This window comes from Sciurus vulgaris (genome assembly GCF_902686455.1).
Source record: "Sciurus vulgaris genome assembly, chromosome: 17".
NCBI lineage: Eukaryota > Metazoa > Chordata > Mammalia > Rodentia > Sciuridae > Sciurus > Sciurus vulgaris.
Genome location: NC_136478.1, coordinates 1,217,445 through 1,233,585, shown reverse-complemented (window position 1 = coordinate 1,233,585; position 16,141 = coordinate 1,217,445). Strand labels below are relative to the sequence as shown.

Genomic DNA, 16,141 nt, shown 5'->3' with positions numbered 1-16,141 from the left:
TTCAGAACAGTCCCTTTGATGAGCAGGTCTTGCAGGTTGGAACTGATCTCATGAACTTGCTCATGTGAGTTGTAATGATTGGTGCCCAGGTCTCCTCTGATGATAACACCCGGGCAGTCAGCAGATGGCAGGATGTGCGTGACACTCTGGAGCCACCCACCCGCTCATGCCTGCCCTGTGCCACGCTTAGCTGCCTCCTAATGAGCCAAGGGGTGGAGATTGCTCAAAGTTAGAGTTTCCCAGTCTTTGTGGGATCTCTCCTAATGCTGTCATGGATCTTTCTGTTGTCACAGAAAAACTCCCCTGAGGATTTAATGAGCCTCCTCTCACCTTTCTGACCTGTCCTGGGTTGCTTAACTGCCTGGCTCTGAGAGCCACTGAGCCCTGAGTGTCTTCAGGGAAACGTGTATTTTTCACTTCCTGACTGTTCGGCCAGGGAGTTGCTCCAGCAGCCGCCCAGCCCTGTGGTGAATGGTTGACGGATGAGTGCAGTGCTCACTGGCTATCCCGTCTAACCACAGGCCTCTGATATCTGCAGGTGTTGGGTACATACAGATATTGCAGATACCATCGTGAGTTAGAACACATTGCTGAGCCTCTTGAGCTGGTCTGTAGGGGGGACCACAGGTGGGGAGTAGAGAAGTAAAAAGAGCCAAGGGCAGTGCTGATGGTCAGAACACGTGCTTCCAGGATGCTTGCCCGCCACTTGAAACAGTTGGGATGGATGTTTTCCGTCTGTTCATGAGGAGCTGAAAGCAGTGGGTGGGGTGTGCCATCACCACAGCATGTTTCCCAGGCTTAGATTCCAGTGCCTTTCGAACTCCGGATTGAAGCGGTGGGTCTCTGGGCAAAGCCTCTCTGTCTCACCCCGCCTTCTGGACTCTCACTTGGAAGGGCCATCCAATCACAGTGGCAGCCCTTCCTAAGCAGACTCTGGATCCGTAGGCCTTAGAAAAACCCTGTTCCGTGCTGGCACTTCGAGTTCGGGACCCGGACTCAGACCTCTGGCCGTCCAGCTGCCTCAAGCGCGTGGACAGCGATTTCTGAGTGACTTGCTCTGGGCACATGTTGCTCACCTTCTGTCATGTTGCAGACCTGTTATGTCACATGCTTTCTGGTAGTGGCAGCATTTATGTGTAGGTCCCCGAGAGGGCCAGGTGGTGAGTACCTGACTGTCAAGAGTCAGCCTCCAGCATGGGACACCACAGGTTGTGCCTGGTCAGGTGTATGGTCGTGGCGGGGGTCAGGGAGGGCGTTGGGAACCAAGGAAAGGACACAGATGTGCACGGCGGCCAAGGTGGAGGGCCCAGCAAAAGACCAGAAAAGCCACATGGCTGCTCCAGGCCTCCGGGTTTCCTGGGCAGGCAGTGAGCAGTGCTCCTGAGGAGTGCCAGTGCTCCTCCAGTGCTGGCAGACGGGGTGGGGGCCTCCGGAGTTCTCCAGAACAGGTGTGCACAGGTGCACAGCAGGAACCACAGGCTTCATCTTCCCCTCCCTGTCTTCATTAGATGTTCAGCACTTTTGATTTTAGAAGAGAATGGCCAACCAGTTTTATCTGGCCTTGTCGCCTTTGGTACTAGCCCTGTGTCAGCCAGATAGAACACTGTACTGCCCTGGGCCACTTATGCTGCAACTTCACTGTCTGGGCAGCACAGCAACCCTTGCCCCTCAGGCCTCTTGCAGCCTTGGACGAAGGACAGTGCTGGAAGATAAGAGCATGTGTTCCCTGTGGAGAAGGTTGCTTCTTCGGTCAGAGATCACCTGCAGACTTTTTCCTCTCGAAGTGTGTATGCAAATCCCAGCCTGTTCTGGCCCTTCTTGAGGTCATCTCCAAGCAGTGTTCTTCCTCCCAGCCGCTGCTTCCAGGAGTGCCAGTCAGGAGTGGCTGAGTGGGCTTTCTTAGGCCCCTTGCAAAAGCTGCGGCTCTGTGTTCTGCTGTTTTGTCCTCTTGGCTTTCTGGGTCTGTGCAGGTTGTCTGGGTTGGCTGTCCTTTTGTGAGGGAAGGGCTTCAGCCTCAAGTTTCTCAAGCTGTCTTGGGAAGGAAAGGTACAGCTTGGCAGTCTCCTCCTCAGCCCAGGAGGGCCATCTGGCCACCTTGGGGCAGGAGTATTGTCGTTAGAGGTACGCTGTCACCTGTCCTTCCCTGGCACCGTATCCTGGCTCCTGGTGTGCACCCAGGCCGGGGAGGGTCTCTCTTCTCCTTTAACAGACCTATCAAGAGATGAGAACCTGTCACTAAAAGTAGTCCCTGCCAGGTGCGCTGGCACTCCCAGCAACTCGGGAGGCTGGGGCAGGAGGATGGCAGGTTTGAGGCCAGCCTGGGCAACTCTGCAAGACCTTGTCTTGAAATAAAAAATAGAAAGGGTGTGGGCTGTGGCTCAGTCATAGAGCACCCGTGGGTTCAATCTTCAGCACCACAAGAAAAAGGAATAATGAAGAAAACTGAGCAGGAGCTGCCTGGCCACATGGCCCTATGACCTGTGCCAATCGCCTTCCAGGGTGGGCACACAGTCGTGCCTCACCCTCCGTGTCACAGGAGCTTTTCTCCCACGTGGCGGGTTTGTGCATTCTTTGTCGACTGCTTTGCCGACCCACTCCTGCTATTGACCTTGGTGGTTTCAGTGGTGCATCCACATCTGGAAGCAGTTTTTTCATGGTCTGACTCCCCCAGGACTGGAGACGGTTAGGGTTAGCGCTTGTTGACATTGTCTTTAGTAGTCACAGGCGGGTCTGAGGAACTGCGCAGTCCCAGGCAGATGTGGCTCAGGTCACCAGATATCATCTATGTTTATTTACATGTTTTAAATATTTCCACTTTTTTTTTTTTTTTTTTTTAACTTAAATACCTTTTAAAAGGAAATCTTAGGTCATCACTGTAAAGCAAACACCAATCATGTGCCATAGTGAATCATGGGAGTGATCCAATAAAAAGTGGGCCAGGCATGGTGACTGTAATCCCAGCTGTTCAGGAGGTTCAGGCAGGAGGATGTAGGTTCCAGGCCAGCCTGGGTGAGTTAGTGAAAGCCTGTCTCAAGATAAAAAAATAAAGGGCTGGCAGTGTAGCTCTGTGGTTCAATCCCCAGTCCTGCAAAAATAAATAAGTAAAATTAAAATGTCTGGCTGCACATAAACAAAAACGAGTGTGCTGTGCTGCTATGCCTGGGACACGGGCTTGCCACGTGGCACTCTGCATGCAGGGCCCAGTGCCTGCCCTGCCGTGGTGAGGATATCGAGGCCCAATGGCAGCCCAGCCTAGGGGAGAGCCTTCAGGACACTGAGGTCCCGTCTCCAGAGGCCAGGCAGGTTTTCCTGGGCGAGAATGGGGGGTGGCATCGGCCATGGCTTCCCTCGAGCACCATCACAGCGCATCTGAAGAGGCAGCCTCGCCACGCCTTGGTAAACAGTGCTCCATTTCCTGTCCTGTTTTCAGGATGAGAACATGCAGGAAGTGTAAAGGTGAAAGCAGCTCCCTGGTGGCCTGCCACGGGGAAATCAGCAGCTAGGTTTTCACTTCCTTCCTGGATTCCTTTCCAGGTAGCACCTGGATGTGGATGTGACACTAGCCCTCAGGTCTGGGCTGAGATAACAGGGACTTAGGCCTCAGTTAGCATGTCCTTGAGGAGGTTCTAAGTGCTGGGTGTTGTGACTGGCCTGGCTTCTCCACAGGTGGTGGGCTCAGTGCCTGCTGGCTGCTGGTCATTGAACAGAAGTTCTGAGATCACCCACAGGCAGCCATTCCCATGTTCCCACATAACATAGGCAGGTGCTGGTCACAGCCATGCCAGGCACAAAGAAGATGCTGGTTGTAGAGGTTCCTTCAACAATACAAATTTGACACCTACAAATGTAAAAATGCGAAAGGCAGGACCTTTTATGAAGAAAACCGCTACCCTTCACTGATAGCCATAAAGAAACACAGGATAAATGACAAGGTGCTGCCAACAAGGTACACTTCCTTCCTCTGTTGCGCAAGTCCTTGGGATTGAGCCCAGGGTCGTGCACATGCCAGGCAAGTAAGCTGCCACCTGAGCTCAGCTGCCCCTGAGCCACATCCCCAGCCCTTTTTTCTTTTTCATTTTGAAGCGGAGTCCTGCTTAGAGCATGGCAAACTTGCACAGACTGGCCCTGAACTTATGAACCTCCTGCCTCAGTTTCCCAAGTCAGTGATTACAGGCATGTGTCACTGCGCCTGACCTGTTAATAAGTTTATAACATTCCAATCCAAAGCCCAGTGGGATTCAGAGAGCAATAAATGACACAGTGCTGCCAAAGGTCTTCTCTAGGTGAGCACAAGCAAGATGAACCAAGAAATCTGAAAATCAAGAGCATTTGGGATTTTGAATATATCACGGACCTATGTGCAGACACACTTCTAGCACAAGAGCAGCTAAGGTGCGGGCGCAGCGTGCATGCCTATAATCTCAGCAGCTTATGCCCCAAGCCACTTAATGAGACCCTGTCTCAAAATACAAGATAAAAATAACAGGCTGGCAGTGTGGCTCAGTGGTTAAGCACTCCTGGGTTCTATCCCCAGTACCAAGAAAAAAATAAGAGTAACTCAGGTCAGTGGAAGAGCAGAGCCCATGAGAAGCCTCTGCAGAGAAGGGTCTGTATTCACTAAAGGTGGCACCAGCAAGAGAGGGCCCTTGCGGTGGTGCCGCAGAACACGTGGGAACGCAGCTGAGCGTGGAACGTGCCCTAGGACAGGCGAGGATCGGGGATTGCTGGGAAGAAAACGGCAGGTGAACTTGACTGAGGAGCGGAGAGGAGCCTTCTCAGCACAGAAGGGTGCCCGAGGGAGGGAAGCACACTGGCTGACCAAGTGTCTGCTAAGTTCGAGGCCCAGAGCCCAGCCCCAGTGAGCCAGCCAGTGTCACAGGACAATGAGGAAGAGCTGGCTCAAAGCTGGAGACAGCAGAGGGTGCAGACACCCAGGCTCAGGGGCAAGCCCAGCCTTACCAGTTGCCAGCCACGTCCTGGCTGCAGGGAGAGCTCCCGGTTTGCTTGCTTTCACCTGGGTGTTGCTGTGGTGGCAGTGACAGTGCAGGGACCAGTGCTGCCAGCCCTGTGAGTGACTTTACCCTCAGGGAAAAGTACCTGGGGCCCAATCCAGAACCTCCTAATTGCTACTAATTCCATTTGTTAGGAATTTGCCCTAAATTAAAAAAAAAAAAAAAAAGCTATTATGATCTATATTAAAAATGCCATTTACTAGCTTTTGTGTTTTTAAAAAAGAAACTCCAACATAGAAATGGTTAGAGTGTGAGAAATCTCACAGTGAATTCTCATGCAGTCAGAGACCAGGTCTCAACATAGATGGAAACCCTCTTGGGCCAACCGGGGAGTCCACCAGCAGGCTCAGAGACAGTGTGTCTAGATATCTTAGGAAGAAATCAGGGCTGAGGGGAAATGCACAGAGGTGCTAAACATTGGCAACAGGGATTTATTTTTATTTTTGCTATCCCAAAGATTTCAAATGACCTTATGTGATTTCTTTACTGAAAACATAGATTCCATCTGATCATATTCCTTTGTATTAGGCACTTACATTTTCAGGTTTTCTCTAATCATTAAAATTAAGCTTCTTTTCTGTTAGTCCTAAGGCTCTGGGTTCTTTGTCTTTCTGACAGAGCAAGCTGTTTGAATTGTGAGGTATTTCTGTGGCGCCAGGCTTCCCCACTGGGAACCCAGCCTTCCTTCGGCAGGCAGAGGGCTGCGGGTCTCTGCTCATTTCTCTCCAGCACAAGCCCTTGCCAGGGCTGCAGAAGTCAAAACTTCAGGATAGAGCCACAATCCACCTGCCAGGCACTGTGGAGTCTGGGCTTTCATGTTTCTAGTTGGTCCTTCTGTGCCCACTTTCGTGACCACGTGCATGGCCCCAGGATCTGGAGGAAGATCCCCTCTCCAGGCTACAGCCCCACCCAACAACTGAAGCCAGTACTCTTTGCAGGACCTGCTGGAGGTTTAGTCAGGGTATTTCCCTGACTGCACTTTAACCAATCTCTTCACACATAAGTCAGAGACAAAATGTTTAAGACCTGGATGTGTTCATTCACATGCTTTTTATTGCATTTGAAAACAGTAATGTTTGTTTCTTTAATCTCATAATTATTTATTATGTGCCAGTACTAAAGATAGACATTTCTGGACTGTCAGATTTAGTCCCCAGCTGACAGTGTAGACTGGGGATAGAAATTAAATAAGTAGCCAGGCACAATGGCGCACACCTATAATGCCAGGGGCTTGGTGGGCTGAGGCAGGAGGATTGCAAGTTCAAAGCCAGCCTCAGTAGAAGTGAGGCACTAAGCAACTCAGTGAGACCCTGTCTCAAGATAAAATACAAAATAGGGCTGGGGATGTGGCTTAGTGGTTGAGTGCCCCTGAGTTCAATCCCCGGTACCCATACCCCCCAAATAAAGGGAGAGAGGGAAAAAATTAAGTAAGTGGTTATACTCAGCAAAAGATGATTGCCATTGTGGTGAAGAGGAAATCTGATGTTCCCCTGAGAAGGACACTGTGCGTGGCTTTGGCCTCTCCCTACAGAGCCGAGCTTGTGGGTGGAGGCCTGGTGCCTTGTCCTAATGTTTGCTCTCAGCTGCACCCCAGGTTGCCCCTCCTCTAATGCTCTCACCTCAGTCTCCCCAAGCAGCACTGCGGGGAGAGGCAGGCAGCCTGAGCATTGCCACTCTGTGATTGCAGCCGTCAAGCTGAGCCACCAAAGAAGGAGGCCACCTCTGTGGGGCCACAGGTGAAGCGAGCAGATGAGTGGAAGGACCCTTGGCGTCGGTCCAAGTCTCCCAAAAAGAAGCTCGGGGTGTCAGTCTCCCCCAGCCGGGCACGAAGGCGTCGAAAGACCTCGGCCTCATCCGCATCTGCCTCCAACTCCTCCAGGTAAAGAGGCAACCTGGGAAGCTGACTGGCCAGTGAACATCCATTAACTGCCAGGCTGCCTCTGTGTGTATGTCATTGTTGCCCAAGGGCAGGGCAGTGGGATACCAGGTAGGACTGATACTGAGAACCTCAGTAAGTCTTTACTTCCCCCAGAACGAGCAGAAGCGGGCAGATTAGAGGACCCAGAAGGGAAGACAAACACCAGGATGGCTAGTTGGCTAGCTGGCTGGCTGGTCGGCCACCCAGGTCCCTGTGGAGGGAGGCTCTAGGGCTACAGACAGAACTGTGCATACCTGTGACCCAGGCAGCTAGGTTCTCAGGGAGTTTGCCTCAGCAGCTCCAAACCCATGTTCTGGGTGTGACCCCGAGAGAAGAGTCAGAGTGGGGGCTGGTGGACCACAGTGCTCCACAGGAACTGGCGGTTCCAGCGTGGGGTCAGCTCCAGGGCACAGGCGGAAGGCACACGTGTGTGCAAGGGCCTGTGTGCAGCTTGCCCATGCATCCCGAGCCCAGGCTTGGTTTCTGCCGCACTCTCCCAGGACGGGGATCGGATGCAGTGTGTGTCTGTCTGTGACTCTGCCTGTGAGTATGTGTGCTTCTGAGCATCGTGGAGCTGCATATCCCCAGCTGCACTGGGGCCGTGCGCGTCCTCTGGGGTGGCTACCTTCTCCTTGGTCCACAGGTCGTCCTCACGGTCATCGTCCTACTCGGGCTCTGGCTCATCACGGTCTCGGTCCCGGTCCTCATCCTACAGCTCCTACTCCAGCCGCTCTTCCAGACACAGCTCCTTCTCAGGCAGCCGGTCCAGGTACGTCCTCCTGCTGGGCTGGCGGCACGTGTTTGCAACCAGCTCGAGCAGTCAGTTGTGTGTGCCATGGAGTCAGGTCTGTGGGTGCCGTCTTGAGCACCCACAGACCAGGGGCCCGTCAGCAGACTGAAGAATGGTGTGCAGCAAGATGCTGGCAGTTTCTGGACCCACGTCTGAGAACTGGTGCAACCTTTCCTATGAACATGTCACATGGGTACCATGAGCACAGCCACGTCCTCCAACCACCTGTCCCCAGAGAAGGCCACTAGATAGACCATGCACACACCACACACCACACACCACATTCCTGGTATTCAGTGGCCACATGCTGCTGATGGCACCTATGTTGAATGGCAGACATGGAAAGCTTCCACCATCCCAGAAAATTCTAGAAAGTTTAGCTTATTTTTGTATGTTCCCCATTGAAAACAGGCACTTTTTGAATTTTAGACAAGATTCTAAAATTCCACAAGCATACACAGTACTGTGTCCAGCTCGGCTTGCCTGTTGGAAACCTGAGGGTGCAGCCCCCTTCTAGCACTGTGCCAGTGGGAGTGGGTGGGCCAGCACCAACCTTCGGCTCTGCATGAACCTTCATGCACCATTGTCACTGCGGGGTCTTCTGGGAGAGGCAGCAGCATGGAATCCAGCAGGACCAGCCGGGGCCAGTGCACAGGGGCACCTTGGTCCCATTCATCGGACAGAGAACCCCTCTGGCACGTGTGCAGCCACCACATTGGCAAGCGTTGTCACCAGGTGTCTTGGAGACGGCTGGCCTGTGCATACTATGGTGATCTGGGTCCCACCCAGTGGTGCCCCTTCCTGGCAGAGTCTTAGTTTTGGATGCAGCTGCATAGAAGATCAAAAGATGGCCTTAAGAGGTCATAAAGCTGTACAGTTAGCATTTTTTGTGGGCCAGGAAACAGGTGGAGCCAGTTATATTGCCTGTCTCCTGTAGATTTTGAGCCTGGTGCAGAACAGCAAGCAGCTGAGACAGGGAAAGGTGGGCCTCTTCCTGAGGTGCTGCAAGGCCAACCATGGTGCCCCTGTGCTCCTCGGCACAGGCTTGGCAGGTCCCTGCTTCAGGTGTCAACAGCACCTGAGCCATGTTGGCACAGGGCCTCACCGTGAGTGGGAGGACAGGAAAGGGCAGTCAGAGCCTCAGAGACTGGAGAAACTACGTGCAGGACCGTATTAAGAGGCTGGTGAGTTATAGAGGAGGAAAGATCGTACCCTGAGACCAAGCTGAGCCCTTTAGAAATTTTGGACATTGGAAGTCACATCCGGGAAGAGTTTTGCAATCTTTAATCTTTGCTCTGGGCGGGGAGCTGGCCACGATAACAGGGTACCAGGAAGAAAGCCCTGCAGAGACATCGAACACCAAGTTCAGGGCTCCCAGGCCAAACAGGGAGCTATGGAGCTGTCAGGGAAGAGCCATTATTCTCTGGACCTGTTTGACCAAGTGCCATGGGACCGGGGGTGTGTCTATCACAGCCACCTAGAGGCGCGACACCCCGTTGTGGGTGGTCTCCTCGCCCTGCTCCGTTCCTTCACATCCTCACCACTAAACAGAAGAAGGTCTTAGGTGCTGACGGGCACTGGCTGCCCTGAGGTGCTTGGAGCCCCTGCTGGTGCACAGCACGTGCTGGTGAGGGGAGCCCAGGCTGGAAGGCAGCTGGCAGGGCTGCCGCCGGGTCTGCAGGGGCTTCTTGGAGGCCCCTCCAGTTGGGCCTCCTCCTGGTCCTCCTGTGCTGACCTCCCTCAGGTGAGGCACAGGAATAGGCAGACAGCTTCCTGTACCCCAGTCTTTAAAAAGTGGCAGCAGGTGGGAGTGCAGGAGCCTGCTGGGGTCTCACTGTCGCTGCTGGTGCTGTTGGCAGTGGTGGTTGTGGGGGTGCTGGGGCTTCCATGGGACAGCTGAGCAGGGAAAGCCATGAGCCTTCCTCCTCTCCCCTCACGAACAGCACCGTCATGAATTCTGTCCAGGGCACCTGGTCCACCCTGCTGACACCGATGCTTGTGGCAGATGGCTGCCAGCTCTGCCTGGTGCCTTTCACCTCTGCCTGCTCTGCTCCTGGACCTGTTGCCCGTACCTGTTCCTGGTGCTTTGGGCCACTTCCCGCCCCTGTCCTTTCTGGTCCCGCGCAGGCCCAGAGCCCTATTCACCCATTAAGACCTGGCTAGGTGGCCAGGTCACCAGGTCAGGCTCCTGTCTCACTGGTGTCTCTGGCCTGTGGGATCAACCCGCACCTCGCATCCTGCGTGCAGACACACGCCTTCCTGGACGCAGCTGCTCAGCACTCTTCTTTCTGCTCTGAGTGTGTCTCTGACAAACAGCGGAGTAACCTGAAACCAAGTTGCAGTCTCAGATATTTTGCGAGAACTGGGGCTGTATCCTGGGGTCTCAGCTGGGACAGGAACACACCATGCGCTGGGCCTCCTTCTCATGGTCCTCCTTGCTCCCCAGGTCCCGGTCCTTCTCCTCGTCGCCGTCCCCATCTCCCACGCCTTCCCCACACAGACCTCCCATCAGAACCAAGGGGGAGCCGGCGCCACCCCCAGGGAAGACAGGGTGAGTCCGCAGCCTCGGCTTGCCCTTTGTCCGCACTGCCCAGGTCTCGGGACCCGCCCCTCCCAGGCTGTCTGCTGTAGTGTGTGGCACGGCTGCGAGCATGGCCCCTGGAAGTTGGGTGCAGGCAGAAGGCTCAGACCCTGGACTCAGTCCTCTGTCTGCCAGAGTCCTGGGGTGTGAGTGCGTTCGCAGGGACGTCAGCTGTGTCCCCAGACCTGCCCTGAGCCTTCCTGTCACACAGAGAGAAGTCAGTGAAGAAGCCAGTTCCACCCCCCATCCCACCACAAGCTACCAAAACCACTGCTCCTGCCCCCGAGCCTGCCAAACCAGGAGACCCCCGGGAAGCCAGGAGGAAGGACCGACAAGCCAGGACCCCCCCCCGGAGGTGAGCACTCAGGCTCAGTTTTCCTTGTGGGGGTTTCTGTGTCCTTGGTGCTGCTGCGGAGCAGGTGCCCAAATGAAAATCCACCGTGCGCCAGGGCATTCAGGCCAAGTAGCAGAAGCCAACTGCTGAGCCCAAACCCAGAGACCCTGTCCCTGACTTTTGTGGCTTTGGCTGGTCGTGTGCCCCAGCTGAGCCTCGGTTTCCCTGGAGCAAAGTGGATGGAGTGACCACTGCCCAGAGTCCCCAGGCCCTGGGGAGAGGACTGTATTGGGGCTGCTGCGAAGTGCTGTCTGTAGATCCTTGGTTTCTTAGTTGGAAAGAAAGCCGCAGCCAAAAGAGTAGAAGCAGACCCCGTTCCAGGGCAGCAAAGTGAGCAGCACAAAGGTGTCAGGCAGTGACGGCCTCGCACTGGGCTCTGCCTCTGAGCAGTGGCTCTGCGGCTTGTGTTGCAGGCGGACGCTCAGCGGCAGCGGCAGCGGCAGCGGCAGCAGCTACAGCGGTTCCAGTTCCCGATCCAGGTCACTCGCTCAGTCCCACTCCCTGTCAACCTTTGCCTCTGTTCCTTCCCAGGCACACTGGCCACATGGCTCCTCTGAGGGTGCAGGGACTCACCCAGCCCTGGCAGGCCTCTGCTCCGAGGGTGCATGGGGTGGGCCCCAGGTGGGCCGTGGGCTAGGAGGCCAGGCAGCCAGTGTGCAGCCTAGAGGGGCAGAGGGAGGCTGGCACAGGCCCCTTTCTTGAGGACAGGGCCTGCCACTCCCCAGTGGAGGTGAGGGCATATGGGAAGGGCAGCCAGCCAGTCCTCAGGATCCTCGCCTCAGACCTTTTTTTCAATTCCCAGGCAGCAGGTAGTTTGTACGTTTGTCCAGATTTTCTTAACATGTTTGGAATGTTTTAAAGAATTAACCTTTTCTTTAAGAAAACAAGAAAAACCTTGGCATAGCAGCCACGCCTGCAATCCCAGCCAGTTTGGGAGGCTGAGGCAGGAGAATCAGGTTCAAAGCCAGCCTCAGCAACTTAGCAAGACCCTGATTAAAAATAAAAAAATAGAAACAGCTGGGGACACCGTGGCTCAGCGGTAAAGCACCCCTGCATTCAGTCCTCAGCAACGAAGAAGCTGGAAAATACTTGGGTCTCTTTTTTCCTTTCCATGTGCCATTGTGGTGCCTGATCCCTGAGAAAGCCCTGGCCGGTGTTGGTGCTAGGTGGTGGACAGGGCAGGACAGGGGCCACCGTGGCACTGAAGGCACTGTGCCTGCTCCCACAGGCATGCATACCCAGCCCCCAGTCGTGAGGTCCCACCTCCTTTCTGATTTACCATAGGTTCAAACCAGCTCCCTTTCTCCTTTTTTTTTTCCTGGGGTTTTTGTTTGTTTTTTTTTTTTTGTTTTTGTTTTTGTTTTTTTGAGATGGGTGTTTCTCCAGCAGTCCTCTGTCAGCCTCCTGAGCAGCTCACTACTCCCAGCTGCCATCTCCCCTGTCTCTCCCCAGCACACAGTGGACCCTGAGTGGAGCAGAGGCCTGCTACAGTGGTGTGGCCACCCTTCACTGTAGCACCTTTGACTCCACAGAGTCCTCCTGAAGCCTCAGGTTCCATGAGTACACCTTCCATAAATAGGGAACGTGGGTCAGGGTGGCCATAGAGACCTGCTGCCACCCCTCCCTGCAGCCCGCAGCCCAGCTCTGTGCTTGGGGCTGTGCGGCACAGCTGTACCTTTGTGTCCAGGTCTCTGAGTGTGAGCAGCGTCTCCTCAGTGTCCAGCGCCACCTCGAGCAGCAGCTCGGTGCACAGTGTGGACTCAGAGGACATGTATGCAGACCTGGCCAGCCCTGTGTCCTCAGCCAGCTCTCGGTCCCCCACCCCAGCCCAGACCAAGAAGGAGAGAGGTAGGCTGGGCCCTGGTGCTCTGGGGGTGCCTCCCGGGACAGGCCTGGGAGAAGCACGTGTAGGTGCCCCTGGCGCCTGGCGGTCAAGGCGCACATGGGAGCCCGTGGGACACGCCTGACACTGAGGGGTGTGTCCTTGGCAGGAAAATCGAAGAAGGAAGACAGTGTTAAGGAAGAAAAGAGGAAAAGGGAAGCGTCCACGCAGCCGCCCAAGTCCTCGAAGCCTCCAGCAGGTGGGAAGTCCTCCCAGCAGCCCTCGGCGCCTCAGCAGGCAGCCCCCGGGCAGCCGCAGCAGGGCTCCTTCGTCGCCCACAAGGAGATCAAGCTGACACTGCTGAATAAGGTGAGGCCAGAGGCTGGGTGCTGGCCAGGGGTCTGCCCCACTCCCAGAGAGGGCCCACAAATGGCCTCTGGCACACACCAGCGCAGCCTGGACCTGTGCAGGCAACACACCTGGGCGGTCACCCACCAGGAGCTGCGACCCAGATGGCCTCTGAGGATCCCTGTGGCCAGCCAGTTCCCACAGCAGCATCAGGCACGCCAGGCTTTGCCCAGGCCACCTCCCGTGGAGCAGAGGGTCCCCTGACAGTGGCAGGGGCCACGCGTCATGTGGGTGGGGGGGCCCAGAGGGACGCAGGGCACAGCAGGTCACTGGCCACGCCATGTGCGGGGTGCAGCCGCCACTGTCCTGCTGCATTCGCCCTACCACCTCACAGTCCTGTATTGCTCCAGGCGGCTGATAAAGGAAGCAGGAAGCGGTATGAGCCAACAGACAAGGACAGGCAGAGTCCGCCAGCCAAGAGGGCCAACTTATCCCCAGACCGAGGTGAGCCTCAGGCCCTGACCGGGAGTTCCCAGCTCCCATCTTCTCTTGAAAACCACCGAGGAGAGCCCCAAAGAACTGTGGGGCATATCCATCAGTGTGTGTAGCACTGGAAACTGGAACAAGGAACTTTTGTAAATATTTATTTACTTTAAAATAATAGGGCCTAAGGTGGTGTTAAGCCCAGCAACTTAGGAGACTAAGGCCAGCCTGGGCAGCCAGATTCTGACTCAGAAATAAAGTTAAAAGGGCTGGGTTGTAGCTCAGTGGTAAAGTGCCCGAGTTTACTCCTCAGTACCAAAAATAATGAAATTTTTTAAAAAGGGCTGGGGGTGTAGCTCAAGATGGAGTGTTTGTCTAGTATTATGTGAGGCCCTGGGTTCTACCCCTAGCACTACAAAAAGATTAGTTACCAATAATAAACCACCAACTTTTAACATAAATACCATTTTTTATGAAAAACAACTATCTTCAAAAAAAAAAAAAGGAGTGCCTTCATCTTCCTCTTCTGCAAGTCTCTGCACCACCTAGCTGGCAGAAGACAGGGGCTTTGGTCCCCCTGGCTGACCTGGCCTGTAGCCTTTGCAGACTTCCAGTCTGGTGGGACATGTGAGGAAAGGACATGGTGTCTCCATGTCACTGTTTAACCACAGGGACCTAACGGGTCTCGGGGACCCAGCCGTTCCCAGATCATGCTCTGAGAGGCCCAGGCCTAGGCAGAGCACAGGGAGGAGGTCTTGCCGACTGGTTCTGTTGGGTAGACCAAAAATGCAGGCATGCTCTCTGAAGGAGGTGGCCACCTGCAGCTGGGGGGCCCAGGGGGAAGAAACTGCCCCCCTTTGCCAGAGCACCCAGGGTGACTACACCCCAGAGGGCCGGCATGGGAGCAACCCCACTGTCCTTGCCTAGGGTCGTGTGACCTGGGTTCATTCTCACGCTGTGGGCTGAGCCAGGCACTGACCTCCAGCAGTCTTACTCAAGCCCCCAGGCCCAGGGCTTCCTCCTGTGGCAGGGGCACAGAACTCTCACGGTCTCCTGGTTCTGCTTTCGGTGTTTAAACGGGCATGCCTCCTTGCCATCCTGTGTTCCCAGATGCCAAGGTCGGGCAAGGCTGGGAGCAGCTCCAGGCCCAGGCCACAGCATCCTGGCCCAGCACTCGAATTGCTCTTCTCTTTCCCTCGGCTCTTTCTGTGTAACCCTCGATGAAAATGGAGGTGGTGTGTGCCAAGGCCCTCCTCGGTGCCAGCCTCTATGTAGCAGGGTAGTGCTCTCACTCAGTTCCTTCTTGCCAGGTTCTCGGGACCGGAAGTCAGGCGGGAGGCTGAGCTCCCCAAAGCCAGAGCGGCAGCGAGGCCAGAACTCCAAAGCCCCCCCGGCCCCCACAGACAGGTGCGTCCCCGCCTGAGCCCACGGCACCTTGCCCTGCCCCACCAGCAGCTGCTGAGTGAGGCCACCAGGAAAGAGGCGAGGGGCAGCCAGCACAGCCCCAGTTGCAGCTGGAGTGCCCGATCTTGGCTCCCTAAGAAGCCCAGGGCACTGGGCACAGAGAGGTCTTGCGGTGGATCTCAGAGGGTGGACAACAAGCAAAATGGTCAGGTGTGCCAGGCCAGCCCAGGACGCTCCCCGCTGCCAGGAAGCATCACACATCTGTCTTCCCACCCCTGCAGGAAGCGCCAGCTGTCACCCCAGTCCAAGAGCTCCAGCAAGGTGACCAGCGTGCCCGGCAAGGCCACAGACACAGCTGCAGCCAGCACCAAGTCTGGGAAGGCCAGCACGCTGTCCCGGCGGGAGGAGCTCCTGAAGCAGCTCAAGGCGGTAGAGGACGCCATTGCTCGCAAGCGGGCCAAGATCCCTGGGAAGGTGTAGGAGCCGGCTTGCTCCCTGGAGTGACTCGTGTTTTTATACAATAGGGTAAGCGCAGCCATTTTGGATTTTGCAGTTAATGTCTTATTTTGGCTGTGATTCTTTTTAAAAATTAAAAAAGAATAAAAAAAAAGTTTCTCAGCTGGAAAAGAAGCCACACACAAAATGAAGAAGATGCTGAGCCCCAGCTCCCCCACCACACCGAATCAGTCCCTCCCCAGAGCAGAAGTCCCACCAGACAGACAGACAGACAGACAGGGCAGCGCCCAGACGAGGCATGGTTTTATGTAAATTATAAGTGCCAGCCGCGGCCCAGCTGCGACTCTTCCGGCCTGGGCTCCACCTCCTGGAGGCCGCCTCACCTGCCCGGACCAGACGGCGAGCACCTGGTGAAGCACTGCAGCATCTTCCTCCCCTGCCGCCCGGATCAGAAGTATATATATATTCTTGACTGGAGTCTGATTGGGAAAGGTTTCCTGTCTTATTTGAAGCATCAATTTGTTTTAGTTGATTTAAAAAGAAAAAAGAAAAAAAAAAAAAAAAAAGACCAAAAAAAGGCCCAGGGTATTGGGGTGTCTGTCTAATGTGGAGGGTCTTTTTTTGAGGGAACTCCTAAAATAAAATATTTTGATAAGCAGTTTCCTGGCCTTCGTGGTGTTTTGTATGCCCAGGCTGCCTGTCTCTGCCCTCCAGCGGGCACCCTGCACCCACGCTCTGCCCTGTGCCCTGCACCCCGCGCTCTGCCCTGCATGCGCCCCATGCTCTGCCCTGTGCCCTGCACCCCGCGCTCTGCCCTGCATGCACCCCATGCTCTGCCCTGTGCCCTGCACCCCGCGCTCTGCCCTGCATGCACCCCGCACTCTGCCCTGCATGCACCCCTTGCTCTGCCCTGCCCCGCGCTCTGCCCTGCAT

General features: G+C 55.3%; 1 protein-coding gene across 4 annotated transcripts in view; it reads left to right on the top strand.

The window, feature by feature from the left end:
* The window catches only part of ZC3H18 (zinc finger CCCH-type containing 18), a 49,737-nt gene extending 33,871 nt beyond the window's left edge, over positions 1-15,866 (top strand). For all 4 annotated transcript variants that reach the window (XM_079119595.1, XM_079119597.1, XM_079119598.1 and 1 more), the window contains 10 exons: positions 6,700-6,891; positions 7,574-7,699; positions 10,167-10,271; positions 10,513-10,656; positions 11,109-11,174; positions 12,383-12,543; positions 12,687-12,886; positions 13,276-13,369; positions 14,659-14,755; positions 15,034-15,866. In XM_079119595.1, the coding sequence (XP_078975721.1) occupies positions 6,700-6,891; positions 7,574-7,699; positions 10,167-10,271; positions 10,513-10,656; positions 11,109-11,174; positions 12,383-12,543; positions 12,687-12,886; positions 13,276-13,369; positions 14,659-14,755; positions 15,034-15,232 (1,384 nt within the window). In that variant the 3' untranslated portion in view covers positions 15,233-15,866. The remainder of the gene's footprint in view (positions 1-6,699; positions 6,892-7,573; positions 7,700-10,166; positions 10,272-10,512; positions 10,657-11,108; positions 11,175-12,382; positions 12,544-12,686; positions 12,887-13,275; positions 13,370-14,658; positions 14,756-15,033) is intronic.
* The last annotated feature ends 275 nt before the right edge of the window (positions 15,867-16,141 follow it).